The sequence below is a fragment of the Eschrichtius robustus genome, chromosome 3 (genome assembly GCF_028021215.1).
Source record: "Eschrichtius robustus isolate mEscRob2 chromosome 3, mEscRob2.pri, whole genome shotgun sequence".
Classification (NCBI taxonomy): domain Eukaryota; kingdom Metazoa; phylum Chordata; class Mammalia; order Artiodactyla; family Eschrichtiidae; genus Eschrichtius; species Eschrichtius robustus.
Genome location: NC_090826.1, coordinates 820708 through 846497, shown reverse-complemented (window position 1 = coordinate 846497; position 25790 = coordinate 820708). Strand labels below are relative to the sequence as shown.

The window sequence follows — 25790 nt, the reverse complement described above, 5'->3', positions numbered from 1 at the left end:
TCATATCATGACTCCAAACCTCGCGCCTCCAAACCAACCCAAGGATCTAAGTCAATTTGCTCTCCCAACCCGGGAGGTCTCCTTACACCTCCTTACGCCTCCTCTCTAATCATCTCTTCAAATACTTTCACAACTTCACTTAAATGTCAAACTTCCCAGGGTTTTCAGAGGACAGCCGCGCGCTGGCGTCTGCGCGAGCTTGGGGACGGGAGGCCGGTAAGAGGCCGTGGCAGTCGTCCCAGGAGGGGCGCGGGGGCTCGGCCTAGAGCGGTGGAGGCGCGCAAGGAGCGACATGGAGGATCTCGGGGACTGGCTGAGGGTGAACGGAGAGCGGGCGAGGGAGGAGCGGCGGCTCGGGCGGCAGGTGCGAAAACAACCGGGGTGGACGGAGCGCGCAGAGCGCTACCTGGAGACGCCGGCCACGACCTGTCACCTCCAACGCCCGCCCCAGGGGCCGCGGCGCCTCCCGCGTCACTCCCAGCGACGGCGACGGCGCGTGACGTCACAGGAGCCGGCGCGACGCCTCGCGCGTCACTAGCGGCGACGGCGGCGGGGGCTTGTGACGTCAGGACGCCAAAGCGGGGCGCCAGGAGGCTCCCGTGCCAAGCGCCGGCCTCGGCGCTCGCGCCCGAAGCAGCGACGCGCTCGCCGGCCGGTCTGGCGCCCGGGGAGCTGGGCCTCCCACCGTCCGCGGTCCAGCGCTCTGGGCCGGCGCTGGGAGGCCACTGGGACGCCGTACACACGCCCGCGCCGGGCGTCCTTACGCGCTACGTCGCCGGCGCCGCCGCTTTCGCGTCATGACTTCCGGGCGCCGGGGCCGCCATCTTGCTCGCGCGGAAGCGGCGCGGCTGGGTGGGAGTCCCGAAGCGGGAGTCGCGGACCGTGCGGCCGCCGCCATGCCGTCGTCGCCGCTGCGGGTGGCGGTGGTGTGCTCGAGCAACCAGAACCGGAGCATGGAGGCGCACAACATTCTCAGGTAGTTGGGGCCTCCGCCCTGGCCCAGCGCGCTCCGCGGACGCCGGCCGACCGGCCGTCCCTCCGGCCTTCCCGGCCCGTGCTGGGCGGTTCCGGCTCCCGGCTCGTGCTGGGTGGCGGTGGCCGCGGTTCCCGGCCCTGGTTCTCCCTGACCCGTGCTGGGCAGCCCAGTTTCCCAGGCGGGCGGTGCGCGGCGGCCCCCGAAGGACGGCCGAGAGGCCTCGCCGCGTCCGGGCTCGTTGGCTCCAGGGCCGAGCGCAGCGAGGAATCGACAAAACTCGGTTCGCCGCGCGGTCCCCCACGTGTGCTTAGCGTCGCGAAAAATTCACATTCTGAGCCGAAATGTTTCCGGGTCGCCGAAACCTCAAAGCTGCTAGTAAACCTGAAAGGCTGATGCTGTTCGCGTCTACTTCGTACGCACGTCTGTGTATCTGAAAATCATGGCCTCTGTAAAATGCTCAGCAGTGAGGCGGTAAGTTGCAAGACGAAGGTTAGGGTCCACGAGAGGATAGGCCGGTTGTGCCCAGGGCGTGTCGCCTTTTTATCAAATATGGAAAACTTGCGCGACAGGATCTCAGGATAGAACAAGTCGTAAAAACACGGAAATGGCCTATTTTAACTTCATGCATTTGTGTATTTGCCTCTATCTACATTTTTCAAGTCTAATGCAAAAAAATCCTTTCTCCTCCCTTGGAAAATCTCCAGTCGATAATTTCTGAACCACACGTGAGTTTGGTTTCACGTTTCTAGTTTATATTTCAGTGCCAACTCCCCTTTTGTGACCCTGCTGTTGTATATGTTTAATAAAAGTTTATTCCCGTTTGATAAATTTTTTTTCGTTCAAAATCACTTTACAGAATGTGAATTGACCCCTTGAATTACAGTTAAAGTTAGGTGTACATGTCAACTTTGACAGTAAAAGTTGAAACTGCTTTTTCTTCCGAAGTTTCCTTATGTGGACATTACAGGACAACCATGCCTCGCTGCTTCTTCTACTACGGCAGTCAGCTTTGACTCTCCTGGGGAAATCAGAATTCTCCCTCGCCCCTCGTTTTTAATGAAGCTGGACGCACCAGGTGTCCACGATCTGCTAGTTATGAGTTTAATTCTTCCTCCATCTGCAGTATTCAGTTAATGTTTTTTGGTCTAGTGTGATATGCTTGGAACCTAACAAACCAACGTGGAGTTCGTTTCTAAACTAGAATTTTTTAAACTGTAAAGTTGTTTTAAAATTGGAAAAGTGCAAGAATTACAGTGTGCTGGATCTGATCCCCAAACTGCATTTATCTCTTCAGAGTCACTAAAAGTGGTAAATTTAAGGAAAAGATTGCAAGGTTCACGCTCCAGGAAAATTATTCAAGGAAAATAAAATTTAATGTCTTCAATTAGAATAACAAGTGATCTGGACACCACCTCATTCTGCTGGTTCTGGCTGGTGATCCTTTATTTAAACTCTTCTCTATCTGCATAACAAAGTTGGGGTGAAATCTTACAAAAAGAAATGTTTTTAAATTTCCTGTAGCAACTTTGTTAGTAAATCAGTTCCAAAGTCTTGCCATCTGATAGCCCTGAGACAGTCACTGCAAGATTTAAGCCCTTGCTTAGTTCAAAGTAACTGGCACAGCCTTGGGTCTCCTGCGGAAATGAGGGTGCAGAAGAGCCCGCAAATAACCACCAAGTAGGAATGCTTGTGTCCTTTTACCCGTTTTAGTGTCTTTCAAATTTACTCATGAGAAGAGTAGATTCAGAATGAGGGCAAAAGGAGGTAAGTTTAGGGTAACATACATTATTTGTGTCATGAATGTGAAGTTATTTCAGATGTGGATCTTTAATTTCTAAAATGCTTATATTTGGGGGGTGTTTTCCTTTGTTAAAATGATAGTATTTGCTTGTTGCAAAAAATCCTCACTGTAGAAAATACAGAAGATTAAGAAGATAAGGATCACCGTACCATTTCGGTGTACATCCTTCTTTCTGGATGTTCTTGTGAATATACAGACACACTTAAGGGAGATCAAAACACTGTTAGGTAATCTTTCTACAGAGCGTGAACATAGTTTGATTTCCATATTCATTTGTGCTTTTATTTTTATACATTGGAGTTGAACATATCTATTCATGTTGAGTAATAGCAGTGGTTACAAAACATGACCCAGTACTCAGAGCAATCCTGTGCAGCAGTCGCTTTGGTAACCACTCCCCGTAACAGGTGGTTGGTTTTCAGTTTTATAATGTCCACATCCTTGTGCCGTTTTAAGTATCTTTGTACACTTTTCTAGTTATTTCCTTGGCATAAATTGCTGAGTCAAAAGGTAGGCATATTTTACATTTTCATACATTCTGCCAAACTGCCTTCCAGAAAAGTACCTATTTATAGAATTCCCATTTCCTCACAATATGGGCATTATTTACATCTTTTCATGTTGCTGGGGCAAAAGTATCTCGCCCTTTAGTTTTAAAATTGCTATTGAGATTGAACAACTTTTTGTGTCGTTTTCACTTTTGAAAATTATTTATGGCTTTATTTCGATAACTTACAGGGTTTAAAAGCATGTTTAAGAAATTTATATGATGGTTTTTGTTACAACTAGTAGAGCTTGTAAAAGATTTAGAGACTTAGGCCTTGAAGATGATTGTGAAAAGCATTTAAAAATGGTACGCCAGGGCTTCCCTGGTGATCCAGTGGTTAAGACTCCGAGCTCCCAATGCAGGGGGCACAGGTTCAGTTTCTGGTGTGGGAACTAAGATCCCACATGCTGCAGGGCATGGCCAAAAAAAAAAAAAAAAAAGGTATAAGTGAAAACAGGAAAATTGTGTATGCAGTTTGGTTACAACTAAATAAAACTATGCATGGGAAAGTTTCTGAAATGAACTATCAAAAGGAATGTAGTTGATCAAACATACACGCTAGGTCATTTATTAGTGAAACCCAATTTTATTTTTGCCCCCTTGAAAATCTGCTTAGGCTGTATTTTTCTGACAAGTCAAATACAAGTGTTAATAAATGTTGGCGTTTTTTAGAGCTAGTCATAATGTTCTCTGGGGTGATCATTTTTGATCTTTTGAGACTAAATTGTTTGAAATACTAGTTCTGGGAGCCATTCAGGTTTTTTAAGGGGTGCAGGAAGACTATGTTTGTTTCCACAGAGCCTCCTGTTCTTTGTACTCTGTGGATTAAGGACACGTGTCCCTTTGGAGCCAATTAATTTATTTTTTTGTTCCAAACTCTCTCTTAGATGTGAAGGGGCCTGCTGATTTTTGGAAGCTGTTTTTAATTGTAGCAATTCAAAACAGATTTTAAAGAAAGACTTCTCTCTAAATTACTGTTTTCAATCATAACTTCCTGGGCAGTTTGATTTTGGGAGGATGAGCAGAGAGGCTGCAAATGTGGAAGAAACAAGGTTAGAATCAGTCTCTTGAGCTCCTCTGTGCCAGGTGCTTTGCAAATGCCATCTGATTTCATCCTCACAACTCTTAGGATGTGCACACGTACACAGGTGAGGAGATAACACCCAGAGCAAGAAGCCCCAGCTCATGAGTGACAGCAAGGATCTGGATACAAGGGGCTCCAGTCCTGATGGATGAGTAGCAGAACTGATGGGATAAAACACGCGCTGGAGGAGGATCCAGGCTGTGGGGAGTGCAACAGTCAGCTGAGGTCCTGTGATTCTCCGATTTGGGGTGGGGCGCTCAAGTCTTAATGTCATGAGTAGAGTATGTGGACCCCAGCCACACTGGGATGGAGGTACTCAGACATCCTCTCCCAGAGGGGACTGAGTCTCAGGGCTGCTGGGATCTGAACACAGGATCTGAGTGAGCCCAGGCAGCTTGACACAGCGCTCTCCCAGACGGTGCTAAACTCTCCCCTTGTCTTGAACATATTTCCAGAAGCCTCTTGTCCTAAACCAGGGAGGGATTGTCCCGCTATGCCCTGCGGCCCCTTTGGCTGCATTTTTGATGCTTTGTTTCTGGGTACACTTGAAGAAGGTAAACTGGAAACTACCTGGGGAGGTGGAAGATTTGATATTGTGTGTGTAAGGATAGAAGAGGTGCCTATAGGGGACACGTTTGCCATCATAGATTTTAAGGGACTCTGCATTGTTTTTTTGCTTTTTGTCTTCAGGAGGCAGAACTAAGACCAGAAGGATTGGTTGGAAGAAGGTAGATTTCTGTTTGGATGTGAACATTGAGATGAAACTGGGTAGACCAAGCATGGTATCAGTTCCAGCAGCTAAAACATTTTCCCCTGCCTTAAGGATCATCATCTCCAACCTTCTGTAGGTGAGAACAGGTCGAGCCCAGGGAAGATAGTTGAGCGGGTTCACCATGGTTAGTAGCGCTTAGCGCAGTGCTGGGGCTGGAACAGCTGAAGTACCAGATCTTGAGGACCTACTCTGCTGGCCCTGCACCCTGGGGAGGCCGACAGTGGCCAGCAGAGCAAGCTGGCCTTCGAGAAGCCAGGGTCGAGGAAGAGCAGGCCTGGAGCAGGGACATCGAAGCAGGAGCTCTCTTGGGGGCTAAACAGAGTGGCACATTTGACAAGCTCCGTGCGTGGTGATCTCATGCTGAGAGGCCTTTTGGTTTCTTCTTGACCTTGTGGGAGGGTAAGAAAATAAACCCTAGAAAACACTGGGATGTGCTTAGGCTGACGTTTTACTAGTGGTGACATCAACTTTACTGGAATGTCAACATTTCAGGAAGTTGACCTTCCCAGGCTTGTGGCTCTACCACAGTGAAACTGCAGGCAGGTGTTAAGTGTGGTGGTGCTTGAGCACTTGATTTGTGTTGGGTAAACATGAGGTCATTGTGTAGCTAGAAACTGGGCTGATTAAGCAGTGGGCGATTTTACCTGTAGTAAAGGTGACTTATGCTCGTAAGCATGTTGTGTCCTACTCAGGGACAGGTCGTTCTTTCAGAAGGTTGGCAGTGGTCTAGGATTTCAGTCTTAGCCACGATAATGTTTTGAATTAGGTTAATAACCACACTATAGAAAATAGAAAAAAAATGGCATAACCCATACTGTTAATTTGGGTGTTTTCTTGATTGGTATTCATTTTAACTTTATTATTTTACCTTTAGGCATCAGGATAACAATTGAAACAATCCTATTTCCCAAAATTCAACATTTTTTATGATACTGTAATCTATCTTTTCTATAACTTAACATTTCTGTATCTTAACGTGTAACATAATTTCTATATCTTTCCAATAGATTTTTGATACCTATAAAGACAAGTTTGATAAATACTTGTCTGGAAGATTTGTTTAACATACAAAATAATTGGCCCCTGAGACAAAGCCTTTTGGTGGTCAGCAGTATTTTTAGAGCGCTCAGTCCTTTTATGTAAGAAACACATTGTCCCTGTACATAGTCACACACAAGATGGGCTGTTCTGTCAGTTGCATGAGCTTAGAAGAAACGGGGCTTCTGTTGTTAACTAGCCTTTTTGCCACTTGTGAACATTTTGTTGGGGGAAGAACAAACTGGGTTTCTTTTTGTGTGTGTGGTTTAAATTCTTCTGCCAGTAAATTCCTCTTTTGGGGTTTCATTTTATTTTTAAATATGCTTGAGTAACATTTCAGGCAGTTGGGGAGGGCAGTGAGGAGAGGGCAGCTGCGGCCCCCCTCCCCCGACAGTTTCTAGTAGGAGAGACCTCACCCAGCCTTTCGGAAGACCCAGCAGGCATCCTCTTAGAAGCCCTGTTAGGGATCAGCTGGGTGGAAAATGGGCCCAGGTTATCTGTGGGGTGATTTACTTTCAGGGATATGGACAGTGTTTCACTTGGACACCTAACGCAAACCTCAGCCCCCGTTGTGACAGGAGGTGAGGGAAGGAGATTGTCCACCCGGCAGGAGGCGGGGGCATGTGAGACCCTGTGCTGGGGCCTCTCCACCTGGGGCCTCTTGGGAACCCTCTGGGCAGCTTTTCAGTGGCACACCTGCCCTACCCCAACCTGGAACACCGTGGGGTCCTGTCTGGGGCCTGCGTCACGGGGTGCAGGATGTGTTGGGAGCCCCCAGGCACCCTGTCTCCTGTCAACTCCAGCCCCGCCCCGCAGCTTTGCCATCCCTGGGCTTCCCCCGTCCTGTGTCCTGGAGGGTTACCTACTTTGTTCCCACTCCCAGAGCATCTGAGGAGAGGGATTGAGGTCTGTTTCGATCACTGCTGAATCCCCAGCACATATAGTAAGCTCCAGAAAATACTGTTGGATCAAAAATGGAATGGCTAACCTGCCACCAGTAGAAATGGTGGTGGTTTTTCAGTCTTAAAACTTTAGCCATTGGGGATTTAACAGCCTCTGCTGCTGCTGCCTTGCTAAATTAAGGCTTATTCACTATATATTTCATTAATGTATTTCAAGAGTAGTTGTGCCTGGGCTCATTTTAATGAATTTGAACTTACATTTAAGAGTTGGGCTCATGTAAATAAGTTCTTTAATTATGAGTAAGTATCTCAAAGGAATGACCAGAAGGAAATGACTGAGATGTAGAAATACTGATTTTTTTTAAAAAAGTGATGGAGGAATTGTGTCTAAATGAATCTTTCACTTATTTTTGTTGGGAAGCGTTTTGTTTTTCCCACTGTTCCCCCAAATGATTTTTGGGACTCCTTTTGGAGCAGGCTTCTTAGGTAGCTAGCTGAGAAAAGTGATCTCAACCGTGGTTTCTTATTCTGACCTGTAAAGGCACTATCTCTCACATACTTAACTTACTCATTATTTGGTTTCAAATGACTTGTTTAAAGCATCCACCAGAAGTCAGGCCTTTAGGGCTGCCACCAAAAGACAGGCCTTTCTCCCAAGATCCTGTGAACAGATGTGTGGCCTTTGGAGACAGGCCCGGGGTGGCCCCAGGTGTGTGTCGAGCAGCTGCATTCACGCAGCCACTGTGTCGCTTCCCGGTAAGGTCACACCTTGGGATCCCTCTGCAGGGACTGGACTCAGCTCCAAGCCCTCAGGGACCTTGCTTCTGTGGGTTAGTGTTTTTCCATAGCACACGTTCCTCCCTCAAGGACCTGCTTCCCTCCAGGGTATTTTTGGGGTGGGGGGCTTGGCACTACGAGGATAAGCTCTCTGTTTCGGGCAGTTCTTGTGGAGTAGTGGCAAATCATGGAGCCAGCAAGACAAGCGTGGCCCACTGCTATGTGTCCCCATGGCTCTCATGGCCGTGACCTGTTCCCGGTCACTGTCTTGGGAGAGTGTGACCCCCGCGCGGCTGTTGTCAAGGGGGCCTTCATCCCTGGCTTGTTGGTGCTTTGACAGAAAACACTTCTTTTATTGCACGTACCTGACCGGGTGAGGAAACAGGTTGGGTGACGTGGTCTGTTGGGCACCTGCTGGAGCCTGTGGGCGGAGGTGTCCGCGTGGCTGGGCCCTTGCGTCCCAGCCTCCCTCTCCCCGGGGCCCGGAGCTGCACGTAAACAGGGGCCAGGTTGGTTGTGGTCCGTTTACAGCTCAGGTGGCCATGGCCCCATTCACTCCTCGATCGTGCCTGCTGTGCCCCGTGTTCTCCATCACAGTGACCTCGGGGGCCTGGTTGGGGGCACAGCTCGGGCCTTCCAGGGACAGAGGGACATGACTTGGCTTTTACCAGCTTCAGAGGACTCAGGCAAGGTGTTTGACCCAAAGCGGATGAGGAGCGCTTTAAAAACGTGTGTCCGTGAGGCTCTGTCGCGCCAGGCGCAGTGGCTGCGCTCCTCGCGTCCCTCCCCGTTCTCACAGGGGCAGCAAGTGGCCTGTGGGTCCTTCCTGTCTTTTGTGGGAGGACAGCGGCTCTCGGGCTGGGCTTGTAGAAGTGCTGTGTCTGGTGGGAGAGACCGCGGGTCTCGCTCCACGGGCGCCGGGGGCCAAGTGAGGTTTCCTCCCTTATCTGTCCGCCTTTCAGCAGAGAGGGATCGGTGCCCACGAGGGATCGGGGGAGTGGCGCCCGTGGACCTGGGCTTCCCCACGCGCTGGGACGTGTGTGCATGGACACGCTCGCTCCTCCGTGGGCCTCCAGACGCCTGCAGCGCCTCCTGCTCACGAGGACCAAAACCATCTCCAGATGTGGCCAGACACCCCTGAGCGGCAATAAAATGCACAAAAAAGCTTGAGACAGTGCCCGCGGCCGCCTCAGAGCCTGCGGGGCCGTGAGGAGAATGTCGGGGCTGGTGGGCCTGGGGCCTGCTCCCAAGTTGGCGGGCAGGGATGCGTCCACACGGACGTTTAGTGACGTATAAACACGAGGTTAGGATGAGAAGGCCGTTTCACGTAGACGCTCTGAACACTCCCAGCGTTGGCTTTCACCGCTTGTGAGTTTGAGGGAACATGGGGTCTGCAGCAGACCCCCTTGAGTGAGGATGGCGTTGGGGCCGCGGTGTGTGCGCTGACCTTTCTTCCTTAGGGTGCGATTGTGGCTCGTGGACGCTGCCTGCCAGGGAGGTTCCCTCAGTTTATTAGGAGACACTTGGCCATTCCCTTATCTCTGGCCCTCGCAGCCGGCGCCTCAAGGTAGGAGGCCGGGGGTGTGTCCCTCTCCTCTGGGGCTCCGGGAGCTCCATGCTTGGTCCTGGGAAGCCTGCATCAGGGCAGCTGGAAACCTGGACAAATGGTTTCCTTCTAGAGGGCGGGACAGGAGTCAGATGACAAGACGTTCTAGGTGAAATCTTCTCTCTACCACGTGTCTGTCCTGTGGCCATCACAGACATCCACCTCGTTCCCCTACGTTCTAGGATCCTTTGTCTTCTGTTTGGATTGGCTTCATCTAGCTTTTGTGTAACGCGCTATAGGATTTTTTAAAATTTGCAAATAAAATACTTAAAGTTAAGAATTGAGAAACATGTTCTTTGAGACCAACAAAATTGTTCATATAGTCCATTTCCCGTTTCATTTTCCTTTTTAGCATTTTGTGTCTCATTTAATCCAACTGTGATTCTCTTTCGTTTTGTGTCTTTCAGCAAACGAGGATTCAGCGTCCGGTCCTTTGGAACAGGAACTCACGTGAAGCTTCCAGGACCAGCACCCGACAAGCCAAACGTTTATGATTTCAAAACCACATATGACCAGATGTACAACGATCTCCTTAGGAAAGACAAAGAACTGCATCCCAGTGGTTGCCCTTTAACCCTGTGTGCTTGTCTCTGACAGGTGTCACCTGTGGGCACCACTCAGGGGCACCTGTGAGGCAGGGGACGCGGCGGCCCGTTTGAGGTGTGCGGGGTCACTGGGTTTCTGTTCTGGTGCTCACGGGACTGTCCAGAGGTTGGAGCCACTCGGGGCCGTGGGCTGCAGTCCACGTGGACACAGTCGGGGAAGGTTGTGATACGGTATTAGAGCAGCTTAGGTGAGGAAGGTGGGACCCCGCCATCTGTGGCTTTGCACACTGCAGGTAGGTGTGCGCGTGGGTGTGCACTGGTTCCCGGGCGGCTGCCTCACACTCTGCTCTTTCTGGAGGGTCAGCTCGTGAGAGGGCCACATTGGGTGCCGAAGGAAGCATGGTAGAAGCAGGGAATTTGAGAGGACTTGACTTCCTTTCAGGAAGAGACAAAACAGACTGTGTCTGCTTCCTAAGACTCACGGGAAAGGAAGGTATTTTAAAGCCAGATTCGTGTGAGTGTGACCCCAGGCTGTGGATATTAAGATCATCCTTGCCGGCCGGGTTTTGACCAGACACTTCACTGTCACCCGGGGCTGCTTTAAATTCCTGGGACGCCTCATGTTACCATGAGTGATGGTGGTTCTCAGGATGGAGACCAGACACATCCCAAGCGAGAGGAGTATAGACAGCGGGTGGGAAGCTTTCTTCACTTCGGCGTTCTTGCAATTGTGAATAAACTATGAACGTTCTCTGTACACCTATAGATTAATTAGTTAGCTGCGAGGGGCCCTGGAGATCATTCCAGCAAAATGTACTGGGCGCTGGTGGTTGCTGCACGCTCCACCCCGTGCCCGCTCCTCCCCAGCTGCAAGGGAAATGTTGGGTGGGGGCATTGGGGCAGAAACGCAGGTATTTCTCGTCAGTGCCCCAGCTGGGCACTGATGCTGGGGGTCCAGGACTCACGCCCACCAGAGCCAGCACCCCCCACCGCCCCATGCAGCCCCAAGGCCCTCCCGGGGGTGCGGGAGCCCCAAGAGAGCCTGCAGCGCGCCTTGCGCACACACTCCTTTCTCAGAAGGCGCAGAACCACGTTAGGAGCAGCTCAGCGTACTGCCGGGGAGACGCCAGCTGTGTCCTGGGCTCCGCGTGGTGGTGCCATGCGGTGAGAGCCGTCCTAGCCTTGTGGAGAGGCGCCAGCCACGGCCGCCCCCCCAGGAAAGCTGTGATCCAACTCCAGGCTTTTGGTTCTTGCACTGCAAACTATCTGTGTCGATAAGCTTAACTTGAGACCCCATCTAGTGAGCTGGCCAGAAAGTTCGGTCGGGCTTTTCTGTAGGATAAGATGTTACAGAAAAACCCGAAAGAACTTTTTGGCCAACCCAGTATTTTTGAAGATTATTGTTCAGTTAGCACCATTCGTTTTTTGAAGACTCTTAAACTCAACGAGAGAAACGGGAACAGATAATGCACTTACTTGCCTGTACTCCCTTAATAATTGTAAGTTAGGTCCTTTCACATCAGAGCTATTTCTGGGAATGGGCAGCATTTACACATTGTAGACCAAATCTGGAGGGATTTTGTACGTGTCCCTGGTGGCTCTAAACGAAGGGGCAGAGCCCAGCCTCTCAGGACTCAGACTCTACTCTCGGGGTGACTGTACAGGCCTGGTCTCCCCAGCAACATCCAGTGCAGGGGGTGGTTGGACCTGCTGTCAGGGCCCCATGTAGGGAAGTTGCCTCCATGAACCTCCCCCCCGGTTGGTTGCCCTTCCCGAGCCTCTGGGAGGGACCCTTGTCGCTTTGCTGGCTTCACTTGGGTGGGATTTCTGCCTTCTGGGGCGGGTGGGAAGGGGCAGAACAAGGCCGTGTCTGGCACTGCGCTCAGCTCTGCCTGAGTCAGCCCTTGGCCAGTAACAGGAGCATCTGCCGGCGGGGCGGGGGGAGTCCACTGGGGCGCTGGCAGGACTGCAGGGGGTGGGGGGCGGAGGCCCTGTGATCAGGTGTGGGGCAGGGAGCCCCGCGTTTCCCCATGTGCTCAGGACACAGCAGACAAGGGCTAAAAACCTAAGTCTGTAGCATAGAATACCTGGGCATTTGCAGAAGTGGTGGCTTTTGTAACTTACAGTGCAAAGCTAGGAAAATATTGTAAGATGTAACCCAAGGATAAAACAACATTCAGTAAATGTTTGAATTTCCAGGGGAGAGAAGATGCCCCTTTTTGGGCAGAGCCGGGAGTTGAGGCCAAGTGGCTGGCAGGGACAGATGGGCCCTGGAGACGTCTGCGGGCTTTGCTTGGGCACCGCTCTGCCCCCCGTGGGCTGGGTCCTGGGACCCTGTGCTTCTTGAGCCCTCAGTGAGTTCTGGTCTGTAGTCGTTAGTATCCAAGCAGTTTATTTGTTAATTATTTGGCTGTAAATAGGGGTTTTGGTTTTGGTTTTCTCGCCACAAGCAGGAGTGGGGTTGGGTTGAGAGGCTCTGGCCTCGGTTCTACGGTGACAGGTGTGGCCGCAGAGCACCTGCCCACTGTCGCCCAGCCCTGTGAGGAGCTAGACAGCCTGGTGAGGTTTACGTTTCCCTCCCCTGCGGGAATTGTCGATACAGTGCAGGAAATCTGGGTTCACCTGACCCTCACCAGACATGTAAGAGGGTCTTCTCTTCGGACGCCTCTAAGGCGGGAGCTGTCCTTGACTGTGAGACGATCTACCTGCTTCACATGCACGGCTCCGTGGGTCCACGGGGTTGTGCACCCAGCAGACTGTAGGATGTTTTCACCCCAGGAAGCCCCCTGGCAGCTGCTGGCCCAGTCCCCGCCTGTGGCTCTGCCTCTTCTGGACGTTTCTGACCCACAGGTCGTACAACACGGGTCTTTAGGAGCTGGCTTTTGCCTAACGTCCGAAATTGAGCTGTCCTCTTGTCGTTGTCGTCGTTGAGCTGTCTGTCCTCTTTTACGTGTAAATATTCCCGCGGACCTGAAGTTTTTTCATCCCTTTGCCTTGGAGTCCTTTTGAATACAGAGCAGCTTCAATCTTGGTGTTCCGTTTGGGGGCTGTAGTGTACCTCCTGTGTCAAGTGGGTGGAGGCTTCCAGATCTTTCCATCTTCTGCCAGAGCCAGTTTCCACACCTGAGCTTCCTCCCGGGCTCTCCAGCATCGGTTGAGCAGAATCTGCGGCTGAACCTCAGCCTACTTGGAGCACTTTTGGGGGAAGATAAGTCATTTTCTTCTAAATGTAAGACTGGCCAACCTGTGACCTAAGGAACAGGGTCCCTGGGCCCAGTCACGGAGGAGGGGCCGCCAGGAAAGGTGAGGCTGGCAGTGTCCTCACGGCTCCAGGAGAGCTATCTTTCGTTGGTTTTGGATACTTGCTTAGTGAGTTACAAAACCACTTGTCTTAAAAAGCAAGTGAATGTGTGGCTGTAAATAAATATAGTTCATGTGATTTTTAATACATGCAACCAGTTGCTCCCCAAACAGTGAGTTGAAGTGCAGATATAACTAACACTTGCCCAGATCCTGACTTTATCCTCGTAAGTGGAGGCTGCGTGTTGAACTTGTATCTAGCATACTTTCCCACTTTCTCCTGTGGCTCTTTTGTAATTAAGTACCTCTGGGGTTTAGATTGTTTTTTAACTATTTGTTTATTCATTTTCAGTTTCTCAATTTCATTGTCTTTTAGGCCTTAGATTAATTTATGTGTATACTCACTTCTCCACTGTGGAATTTTTGTTGTCTTGGGGTAAAAGGTAAAAATAAATGTGATTTCTAAGAGTATAAATCCCACAGCCTCCGGACCTCCATCCTGGGTATGAGGTTAGTGGACGTGGCAGCTCCGTCCTGCTCAAGGCCCCTGGGCTTTTCCAGAACCTTGTTCTTGGGGTCTCATCAGACCCTTCTCGCCTTCTGCTGCTGCGCTCGGTGGGGTGGGGTGGCTGCCCGGCCCCCGGCCCTGCCCTGAGGACGCTTCCTGCACTTCAAGTCCAAGCCCCTTGGGCTCCCACCCTCAGCGTGTCCTGCCTGACCCCTGTCGCTGACGGTCCCTGGTCACCCTCACTGGCCCCGTGCGTGCTTGGCATGAGCTCGCCTATGTGACCCCATCTCATTTCACCCTGGTTGGCAGCTGCGGTTTCAAGTGGTTATTGAAAACAGTGTTTAACATACGAGTGTTCCTAAGCCAGACACTGATTCCCAGGGAGGCTCAGATCTAGTTTTACTGGTACTTAAGCTTTTGGATTTTAGAAAAGCTCTCAGGCTTAAAATAAAAATTAAGGCCTTCAGATATTTCAGATGAGGCCCGAAGAGAAGCCTTCATGTCTGGCAGACATCGCCCCAAGTTGAGCAGCTGGCTGGCCAGGGTGGCTGCTGGGTCCCTCCTGAGTCCACAGCAGGGCAGGTCGGGCCTGGTCCCCGCGGCCTGCGGCAGGTGGGGTGCAGACGCGGGCGTGTAGCCAGTGTGTGACGCCGCAGCCCACGCCGGTCGTTTCCCTTTGACTGGGGACCAGGGTGGCGAGGCCATTGCCGACCCCGCCAGAGCTCCCGCCGCCAGCCTCAGGAGCAGTGGGGCCTCGTGACAGCTTGTGGTGAATCGGTTCTTCATGTTCGAGGGTCCCGGCAGTCGCCACAACCCTTTGAGAGTGTTTCAAGCCTAAAGCTGTTTGCTGTCAGCCTTGCTGACACCCGGGTATGCTGAGGGCACCCCTCGCACGGCTGGTGGCTGAGTGTGCTCGTGGCCACGCACAGCAGCTGCAGCGCCACCCGCCCGCCCGCCGGCCTGCTCTTGAAGCCCTGGCCTCACCCCCCAGCTCCAGGGGGGAAGGGGCCCGATTCAGAGCCATGGCGGGCTGCAGTTGGGCCCCTGTGCTGCCCCAGCCCCGTGGCTTGAGGGAGACCTCTTGCATCCGTGCTGTTTAACGCTTTGCCATGAAAACACAGACTGGGGGCCTTGGAGGGGAGGGTGTCTCCATCCGTAACAGGTGAGGGTTGTCAAGGTTCCCTGGGGCGGGGAGCAGTAGTCAGCCTCTGGCCGCCTCCCGTTGGCACCTGGCGTGTGTCTGGAATCTGAATTCGAGGTGGCCGTGGCCTGTGGCCTGTGACCAGCGTCGGAGGGCTGGCCGGCTGGTGGGCATCTGGGTGATCTGTGACAGCTCCAAGGTCAGGGGCCGCGTGGGCATCAGGAATGCGCTCTTCCCCGCCTCGGCAGGGCTTGTGAGGAGGTGTGGGAGTGGGCTGGGCGGGCCTTGCTGCAGGCAGGTGTGGGTCTAGGTGCCAGCACCGCGTGGGTACGGCTTTCCCCCTGGCCCTGCACCCTGACGGGGTCCAGCCACGTCCACCTCGGCACTGACCGCTCCTCGTGTGAATAGGGACTGAAGGAGTGAGTACACCAGCGGCCTCGTGTCCAAGCTGCGTCGCCAGCAGGTGCCCCGGGCTCCTGCCCCCGAGATGCCCCGTCCACACGTGAACCTGCACCTTCCCGATGCCATCCTCTAAAGCGAGGGACTTGAGCAGGGCGTCTTTGGGGGGACACATCCTGGAAACTAGAGGAGCACTGTCATGGGGGCCTTCAGGAAGGGTCTGGGTCGCATGTCCGCGTCTGAGGGCAGGGCCTCTCCCTGGCACGGGGTTGGGCTCGAGGAATCTGGCCGCAAAGCACCGTCTCCGCGGCCACTTCGTGGAGCGTCTCGCTGGCCCGCGGGTGCCACCTGTAAGCTTATGACTCTGCCGTTGGCCTTTCCCTGGCTCGTGTGCAGGAGCACAGCCATCCCGTCCCAGCGCCATCAGGACAGGCAGGGCGTCACCATGACCACCAGAATAAGAATGGACAGTCTGTTAGGACAGGCTCTGCCAGGCCGTGTCGGGCAGCCCTTGGTGCATCCCAGGTACCTGGGGACACTCGGCAGTGCTGCTCCTCTCTGCTGCTTCCTGCCTGGGAGGCTCGCGGCCCTTCCGTCCTCTGCTGCTGTGTTTCTCAGAGGCCTCTCGACCCTGGCTGCTCCCGCGGGTCCCCACAGGGAACCCTGCTGGGCACAGGTGGGTTGGTTTGCAGTGACCACTGGCCTCTTGGACCAGCCCCCCACCCTCCCTCCATCTGAGCCCGGCGGTTTGGTTTCTTGTGCAAACTGCGTGGTCTCGAGAACGCCAAGCTTGGCCAGGGCTCGGCAGGGAGCACCGGGGGTCATCCAGGGATGTCTGGGTCGGTGGCCACCCTGGGCTTGGTGCTGTTCCTGCTTATATCACTCAGTAAGTGGAATTTCAGTGAGGGCGGGGGTCATTTTATTTTTCCTTGAACTCAGTGTTTGGGGTGGATCTCGGGCGCTGCTGGGCGGTGGGCGGTCAGGAGATCAGCACCCAGGGCATCACCACGTCGTTCCCCCACCGCACCCCCCGCCCCGCCGCCGCCCTGTGATGTTTGGGATTTAGTCTGTTTTGAACCATTTATGTAGAAGTAATTTGGTATTTGCAGACTAATTCATGATCTGAGGGTTTTTTCTCAAAAAGTAAGTTAATTTTCACTAAAATGCTCCAACCTAGGACTCAGGCTTTCTCTTTTGTTTTGAGGTTAAAATTTTTATGATGTCACACAGCTGGAGGGTAGGTATGTGTCTATTTGAAACAAAACACTAAGACGAAAGATATTTTTCCCATTACATTTTTATTTATCCAGCCAATTTATTTAAAAAAATTTTTTCTTGAGCTTCCTCTCAAATTTAAATAAATTTAGCATTTTACCCTATTTGGACAAGTAGTCTACCACTTTTATTTACTTTTTAAAATAAATTTATTTATTATTTTTGGCTGTGTTGGGTCTTCGTTGCTGCACGCGGGCTTTCTCTGGTTGCGGCGAGCAGGGGCTACTCTTCGTTGCAGTGTCTGGGCTTCTCATTGCGGTGGCTTCTCTTGTTGTGGAGCACGGGCTCTAGGCACGCGGGCTTCAGTAGTTGTGGCACACGGGCTCAGTAGTTGTGGTTCGCGGGCTCTAGAGCGCAGGCTTCAGTAGTTGTGGCTCATGGGCTTAGTTGCTCCACGGCATGCGGGATCTTCCTGGACCAGGGCTCAAACCCACGTCCCCTGCATTGGCAGGCGGATTCTTAACCACTGCACCACCAGGGAAGCCCCACTTGTATTGTTTAAAGTCTGCTAAAGCCGCACCTGGTTAGACGGTGTAGTCTGTCTCTGCCATCTGTCCCCTTCGGGCTGAGTTAAGGCGGCTTCTGAGGTCGGGTTTCTGAGGAGGAGACATTGGACTGGAGGGTTGCAGAGTCTGCTTTCTGGCCGTCACTGTTTTGTTTTGTTTTGTTTCTAACACCGTTGTGCAGGGAGTGTTTCCTTTGAAGAAGAGGGATGGCGGGTTCTCACCTCCCGGGCCCCAGGCCCTGTGCAGAAGAGGCCGGGCGAGCAGAGCCCCTAGGATGCTGTGCCCGTCCCGGGAGGGCTGGTGGCGGGGCCCTGGTTGATCAGACGGGTGAGTGTTCCTCGCCTGCCGGCCCAGGCTGTGTTCTTGGCGGGGGCGGGGGTGGGGTGTGGCAGCTGCCCTCTGGGGGTCTCCACACAACCGGGACGTGCTCTGGAAGCCGGGCCTGTGACTAGTGTGGGTGCAGCTGGTCACACGTAGAACATGATTACGGATGAAACGTATTTGCTACTTCCCAATTCATTTTTTGCTGACTTTGGCCCGACCAAAGCGACCTCGCTGCTACGTTGCAGTCTGGGGAGTTGTAGTCGCTCCTCTGCTTCGGTTTGTCCTGCCCTTTCCTGGCTGCCGGTGGCCCTGCTCGCCCGGCCCCACCGCGGTTCACAAGAGAGAGGCTTCTGGTCCCTGTGGGCCTCAGGCCGTTTGGAGCACCCTCTCTGCACATGCTGCTCAAGAGGTTTGTTTTTCTAATTTTCATCATTCTCTTTCTACGTGATACCTGTTCCAAAAAATGGCCCAGTTATGCATCCCGTGGCTCCCTGCGCTGTCCTCCGGGGCATCCTTTGTGCAGCACGCATGTCTGCGGCACCCAGTTTGTTCTTAAGTTTTCCGTCTGGGGATGTGGCGTTTCACAGACACGAGGTTGTCACCTGTCCTGCCTCCCCCAGCGGCCAGTGACTGCTTCTCGGGCTTGTGCTTTTCACGAGGCCTTATGAGGCTAATGGCTCTGACCCAAAACCCTGGGGGTGTTGTGACAGCAGACTGTTGGCAGCACAGGGAAGGCAGGGGTGAGGGCTGGACCCGTGCAGCCTCGGTTGGTGCCCATCTGAAATGAAGGTGGCAAGGTTGTCGTTAGGTAGTGAGGCTAAAATTTGAGCAAAGTGATTAAATTGTTCCCAAGATGGGGTGGGAGGCCCGTCTCCCTGCAGAGCTGCACATCCGCTCAGTGCCCAGGAGGCTTCATGTGCTGGGAGGGGGCTCCTGGCCGCCTCCCCCTCCCCCGGGACGGGCACCCCAGAGGGAAGCCCCACAGGTGGGCAGGGCTCTGAGTGGAGTCTTGAATCCAGCAGAGAAGAGCGCAGGGCCGCTGACCAGGGGTCCAGACTCCTGGATTTGGAGTTGGGAGGTCGCCGTGGGCTTCCAGAGGCACGAGGTCCTGCTTGCCTTGGTGCTGTGCTCGGCCCAGTGGGTTTGCAGAAGCCCCAGCTCTTGCCCGGGGCGTGGCTGGCCAGTGGTCACCCGTCCAGGCCAGCGAGTGCCTGAGCTCTGCCAGCCGGGGGCTGGTCCTTGTCTTCGAGGGCCTTCCCGCAGAGGCACTTGGGCCCCTGTGTGAGGGGTGTTGCGTCTTCCGTTTCAGTTGGATCAAGCTCAGAACTGGAAGTAGAATTAGGTTGGAAGGCGCCATGGGAGTTGGGTTCACAGCCCAGGCGAAGCCTCGAAGCGGGAAGCGCCTGGTGGCGTTTGGGGGCAGAGGTGCTGATGCCGATGGACCAGAACGTCCTCGGGCTCTGCTGGGTCAGCATCCGAGGAACAGCTCGGATGAGGGCGTCCCCTCTCGGTGAAGCACACACCGCAACGGTCCAGCCAGGGCCGGCCCGAGCCGCCCCCGCCCGCTCCATTCCCAGAGCCCTGGTGCGGGGGCAGAGCCGGGCTCCCGGGCCTGGCCGTTGGGAGAGAACACGGGTGATGGCGGCCGGCGGGCCTGGGAGGCCACTTGCCGGAAGCGCCTTCCCGACAGGGCTCAGTTGGCACTGCCCCTGGCCCCCTCGCCCTCTTCCTCGGGGTTCTGACTCTATCTGGAGATCCTGCTTCCGTTCTCGGGGTTCCGACTCTACCTGGAGATCCTGCTTCCGTTCTCGGGGTTCCGAGGCTGTCTCTTCCCAGGTTTGCCTCCATCACGTGCGCTGGGTGATGTTTGTGCGCGACCAGCCTGAACTGTCTCACCTCCGACCCTGGGAAGGGAAGCGCTTCTGTCCCTGGGGGAGCGGGAGCCTGGCCGGTCCTCGGCAGAGGCCTGGGCCCTGGGCTGGGAGGGGACGTGGGGGCGTGGGCTCCACTGTTAAACCTCCGAGGGAGCGTCTGACCCCGTACGTGGGTTCTGTCGGCGCCTCACCCCCGCCCTGGAATCGGCCCATCCATCTCCTCACTGGTCTGGCCCCAGCCTCTGCCCTCAGCCACTTGCCTTCACAGGGGGCGTCTCTGCTTTGACCCCAGGTTCCCAGCGTGGGCTCTGTGCACCGGGCCCTGCTCTGTGCCGGCCTGGCCCCCTCTGCCCACCTCCCGGGCCCTCCTTGTCCGACGGGAAGCAGAGCCACATCCTCGCCAAATCCCCCCACACGGCTGGGCTGGGGCGGCAGGAGGAATGATGTGCTTGCGCTCCGAGGGCTCGGGAAGGCGTTGCCTTGGGCGCCCGCAAGTCACGTCTGCCAGACGCAGTCAGGCCCGCATCTCTCAGCATCGCTGTTGAGACAGGAGCGTTCAGCTGAGACTGTTTTCTGTGCTGAGCACACGTACGTAGGATGAACTCGTGGTTGGGGGCTGAACCTCACATCTGAGAAGTTGCCTTGAAATAGAGCAGACTGGAGCCCTCGGGCACCCGGGTCAGAGCAGGTTCTGCCATCCCGGGCGGGCAGCCTCCAGGCCCAGGTCCTGGCTCGAGGCCGGTCTGTGGTCCCTGTGGGTGCATCTCAAACCCTCCAGTATGTTTGCCTTTTGCCCTTGAACTTTGGACACGAGCCCCCTGTGCCTGCTGTGTTCCCCTCAGGACAGTCCTGGGCCCATCCTGAATCTGAGTGCTCCCCGCGGGGTCGCTCCAGCAGGCTTGCCGGTGCTCATGTAGCAGTTTAGAGAGCACGTGCTCTCCGCCGACAGGGTCTGCATTGTTTGATGGGTAGGACCCACCCTAGAGTGTTTCAGAACGATCCTTTGTTGTCGTACTTCCTGTGGCAGCAGACAGAACCTCTCGTCTTTCTGGGGCCCCCACCCTTGAGGAGCTGCGGATCTGCACCGCAGAGGAGGTGCCCACGCCGCCCTTCATCTGTCCCAGGTGAGAGGGGGAGACCCGCCCTCTGAAGGTGCAGCGGCTCCAGGCGTGAGCTGGGGTGCACAGCTGCAGCCCAGCAGACGTGGAGCAGGGGCGGGGGCCCAGACACCGCGTTCTCTGCCTGCACCCACCGGGGCCTCTGTCCGCCTGGGTTGGGCTCTTGAGCTGGCTTTCCCCGCCCGGGGGGTTTATTTCTGACAAGCGTGTGAGCTCAAAGGGAGGCCCCAGCCAGCTCTCCCTCCCTCGAGGAGGCTTCCTGCCTCGGCAGGTCGGCTGGCCCTTTACCCACTGTGGTCAGCCAGGCCTGCCGCTGCCTCTGGGCCCAAGGTCGCTGTTGGCTGCGGGAGCACCCGTGTGGGGTGGGAGTGGTTCTAGGGACCTAACGTGTCCTTCCCCCCTGGCAGGGCCCCAGGGGGTGGTCCTGGCTGCCCGGTTCCCTTGCAGCTCTGGTCCACGGGCTCGGCCTTGATGGGTTCGGTGCAGATGCCTCGAGTGGCCAGGGCCCTGCAGGGGGGCCCTGCTGCCTCAGCCCCTGCAGGTCGTGGCTCAACCAGGAGTGCTCGGCCCCTGCGTCTGCAGCATCCCAACCTCCGTGGGGTGAGCACGCTACCCGTCTCCCTCCCTCCCTCCCTCCCTCCCTCCGTGCACAGAGCGTGGGCCTTCCCTCAGAAGCCAGACCCTAATGAAGGCTTTGTCTTGGTGGCAGACAACTGTCGCCCTCTTGATCCCCACTTTTCCTGTCTCACCGTGGTGTGGAGGCGGGAGTTCAGGCAGGTCCCTGGGAATCCAGTGTTTTGTGGTTTTATCCTCAAGGACCCCCACCCCCACCCCACCCCACCCCACACCACACCCAGCATCCGCTGTCGTTGGTCCTGCCTGGCACGGCCTGGGCCCTGCATCTCCGGGATTTGCCAGAAAACAGTCTCAAAATGTCCCTGTTACTCCTTCCTTGTTACACCGATGAAGGTGAGGCTTTGATCTCTGAACTAGGCCTTTTGTCCTCAGTTACGTGCAGCTGAGTTTCTTCTGTTACATCATCTATGTCCATGATTGAGGGTCAAGGAAAGAAGGAAGGGGCTTTGCAAGACTGCTGGGGACCCTGAGGAGCCCCCGAGCACCTGGTGGCCTCCCCTCCTAGGGGGCCGTCACCGTGAGCCTTGGTGTCACCTGAAGCCGGGCCGTCTGGGTGGCCGGTCTCGGAGCCACTGTGGGAGTGCAGGGAGCTCCACCACCAGCCCTGCACCACGCGGGGCCTCCCTGGCCCGTGTCTTTCTGCCGGACGTGGATGCCAGGCGTCCGAAGGACCAGGTTCTGGGGAGGAAGACCTAGCTGTATCAGCCCAGCCGCTGTGGGCAGCCAGGAGGTGGCAGGGCCAGCCCGGGGACGCAGGCCAGCGTGAGGTGGCCGTGGTTATTACGCTCGTCCAAAAAATGGCAAGAACCAAGAACGCCCCACAGCTGACAGTCAAGTGTCTTTTCAAGTGAAAACTCTTAATTAAATGTATTTTAAAAGCCGTTTTCACCATCCAAGAAGGTAGGAAATGTATTTTGAGTAATACGAGCTTATTGAAATAAACTCTCATAACTTAAAATCTGGGAAAGACAGTAAATGTATCCCTCAGAGTTCCTAAATCAGCTCGTCTGTGTTCCTGAGTAGAGTGGGCAACATGCTTGTTCCAAAGGTTCCGGAATGACCCTTAGAGACCACGGGCTTCGTCTTTGGGGCAGTGAGCCTTCTCCTGGGGCCGAGGACACAGCCATCGGGGTTGGGGGTGGGGGTGGGGTCCTGTCTGGAGGGTCCCAGAGGAGGCACTTCCAGCTCAGGGCCACCTGCTTGGCACAGACCTCGACCGCGGGGCCTGTGTGGCCCATCCGAGCTCCGAGGGACTCGGCCCTTCCAGGTCCTGGGCCTGGGCTCCCTTCACTCTGCTCTCAGCTCACCCAAGGCTTCTCCCTCCTGGACACTCTTCGTGTCCTTTCTTGGGTGGGCTTCCGGATTTCCTCGCTGCCACGCTGAGCTAGGCTTGGGATTGGGTTTCCAGGTTAGCTTTGTCTTTGCCGAAGGGCTTGGGTTCAGCAGGAGCGTCTGCCAAGATGCTGCAGGACGAAAAAGGCTATCAGTGACTTCCTGGCGGCCCAGTGGTTAAGACTCTGAGCTTCCACTGCAGGGGGTGCAGCTTTGATCCCTGGTCGGGGAAACACGGACCTGGGAGAAGGCTGCAGACACTAGGTCTGCTTTCTGGAGAGGCGTGGGTCCGAGGGCAGCCGGGAGGCTGGGCTGGGGGCGAGCACGCTCACCTGACTTGTCTCCTGCGGGATGGGGGGTCGCGGCCCAGCCTGCCGCCACGTGCCTCCGCGCCTCCGTCGCCCTGATGCTCCTGCTGGGGGGGGGGGCGGGGGGGCTGCACCTACGCGGACGCTGGGGGGGCGGGGCCTTTATCCAGAGTTCCTTAACTCGGGCACTCAGCTACACGCAGAACGGCATTTTACACATGCTGGACAGAAATAAGAGGATCAAGCCCCGGCCAGAAAGGTTCCAGAACTGCAAAGATCTGTTTGATCTGATCCTCACCTGTGAAGAGCGGGTGTACGACCAGGTGGTGGAAGGTAAGCGCAGCAGCCCCAGCGCCCGGCCCTGTGCCGCGCCCTCTGTCCTGCTGTGCGTCCAGCGCCTCTGAGGCAGCCGGGCTGCCCTGTGCGCGGTGTCTGTTCCTGGCCCAGGGCTGGAGAAGGGTTCCTGGTGCGTCTTTGGGCTCCGGCAGGCAGGGGAAATCGGGCAAGGCCAGGGAGAGGTGGACAGAGGGCCCCTGACCTGTGTGGGCCCTGGGAGGGGGGTAGGGGCAGGAGATGGTGGCCTTTGGGCTGATCGTGTTCACCAGGGCAAAACCACCTGTGCTGGCCAACAGCATAGTGCGGGTTTAGGGCCTTTGTGGCACAGAAAGAGCACGTGTGGTGCGGAGGGACCGGGGCCTGGTGCTTTGTAAGTGAGGGTGCTGTCAGCTGCTCTCCCGTGGGACAGGCTGGAGTTTGCGGGTGTGACCAGGTGGCCTGGGGTCCAGTTTCACGAGCACGAGCTTTCCTGCGGTCCCAGCCGTATCCGGCGTGAGGCTCCTCCCGGGGTGCGGGGCGGGGAGTGCTCGGCCTGGTCAGATGCTCTGATGTCGGTCCTTAACTGTATCCCCGAAGGCCGGGGAAGGCTGGGCAGCGCACAGCCTCCTGCGCTCTGTTCTGAGGCCTCTGACTTCCGTCCTCTTGTCACGGTCAGATCTGAATTCCAGGGAGCAGGAGACCTGCCAGCCTGTGCATGTGATCAATGTGGACATCCAGGACAACCACGAGGAGGCCACCCTGGGGGCGTTCCTCATCTGTGAGCTCTGCCAGTGCGTGAGTATCGGGCCCTGGGCGGGCCTGTGTCCTGCGCACAAGGGCTTCGGCGTGAACGTGACGAGCACACCACTCGGTTCACGGTCTGCTTATTGCCAAACGTTAAAACCCATAAATGCAGAGGTGCCCACAGGTGACAGTCACCGAGTCAGCTTTGGCTAAAGAATCCACCTTTGAGCGTTTTAAGTTGATTGCAGTGGTGAGTGACCTGCCCGGGTCTGGCTTCTGTGGAGATGGCTCCCAGGACTTAGGCCCCCTGCCAAGACCCCAAACAGCTAGAGGAGCCTGGGGGCCCCCAGAGGTGGCGTCAAAGGGCTCTGGTCCTCTTCTGCCCCCGCACTTCTCATTCGACGTCCAGCCCTCCCTGAGTGGCCCTGGGCATCTTCCCTTGTGCAGGAAACCCCAAGAGCTTTTGCAGCCAGTGTGCAGCTGTGCTCAGAGCCAAACATTTCCTCTTAGATGTGACAAAAGGACCTACCCAACTCATATGTCTTGTCATATCTTTGGCCTGTGGCTTTTGCATTTAGGCCAACTAACTGTGAGTGATAGAAAAATGAAGAAAACAAGAGGCTTAACCAAGAAGTCTGGAGACAGGCAGGCCTGGACGGGTTTGCTGTGTGAGGGGCCCAGGCCCCTGCTCTCTTGTTACTTTGCCCAGCACAGCTTCTGTTCCCAAGGTGTCTCATGGTCCAAGGTGGCTGCTGAAGCTCCAGCAATTGTTCCCATGATCTGGCCATCATGCAAAAGGCAGGGCTGAAGGGAATGACACGTCCCAGAAATAGCACACATGACACCCACTTGGGTCCAGCTGGCGAGAGCTTGCAGAGGAGAGGCACTGCTTACAGGCCGAGACTGGGGGCAACGAGGTGCCTTGGCCGCAGGCCAGCCCTTGCCAGGACAGGCGGGCTGAGGAGCTGGCCCCGGACCACCCTGGGGCTGTCCCCTGGCAGGGCCGCCTCCTTCCAGGGCAGTGGTTCTCCACCAGGGGACATCTAACCACACACCCGGTGGGCCTCACAGCCGGGAGAGACGCGAGTGGCAGCTGGCGGCTGGGGGCCGCAGGTGCTGCTCAACCCCCTACAGCGCGTGGGACGGCCCCTGGGCTTCCTCACTGGCTGACTGCGGGCCCGCGACGGTACCGTCTGGGTCGGGTCTGCTCGTTTACAGGGTGGGGACAGTGCCGGCGTCGAGCGTCTGCAGTGCGCGTATGTGTGGCATCTGAGGCCACCCTCCCTGCTGCAGCTGCTCGGTGTCCCGTCCCTGTCGGGCTCCCCTCGGCCCCGCCCCGCACGCACAGGCGGCACCAGGCCGGGGCGGGGTGGGGCTGCCTGTTGTGGGCGGGCGGCTCAGGGCGGCTCTCCTGTGGCTCCAGATCCAGCACACGGAGGACATGGAGAACGAGATTGACGAGCTGCTGCAGGAGTTTGAGGAGAAGAGCGGCAGGACCTTCCTGCACACCGTCTGCTTCTACTGATGGCCCGCCGCCCGCCTGGAGCCATCTTGCTGAGCTTCCTTTTGTTAATACTTCTTCCTTCCTGATATTTGTTTTTACCTTTAGGTATTCTGCCGGTCAACGGTAGCAGTGCCCAAATAAACTGTACATATGAAATGAGAAGATATACGTAAATGCCAGATTACAAACAATCAAGTTTTTCCCATCCCACTTTTACTTATGAGTGGGATATTGATTATAGTTTTTTCTCTTTAACCAAAAAAGAAAAAAACGGTTGATAGCACATTTCCCCCCAGCCATCTGCCTCTCCCTGAGCGCCCCTTTCCCGTCTCCCCTAACTGGCTGCAATGTACAAATCCCTGAATAAAGCAACAGGCTGTACTTTTTGGGAAAGAACCTGCCATTGTCTAATCAGTAGATGTTGCTCTTCGTCCTGGCTTCATCCAGAGTACCCTGCC

At 55.3% G+C, this 25790-nt stretch overlaps 1 protein-coding gene across 1 annotated transcript; it reads left to right on the top strand.

The window, feature by feature from the left end:
* Positions 1–634: 634 nt before the first annotated feature.
* On the top strand, positions 635–25728 carry SSU72 (SSU72 homolog, RNA polymerase II CTD phosphatase). The gene is made up of 5 exons (XM_068538676.1): positions 635–976; positions 9911–10054; positions 22963–23102; positions 23761–23879; positions 25252–25728. The coding sequence occupies exons 1-5, from the start codon at positions 798–800 to the stop codon at positions 25351–25353; spliced, it is 684 nt and encodes a 227-aa protein (XP_068394777.1). The 5' UTR covers positions 635–797; the 3' UTR covers positions 25354–25728.
* Positions 25729–25790: the final 62 nt, after the last annotated feature.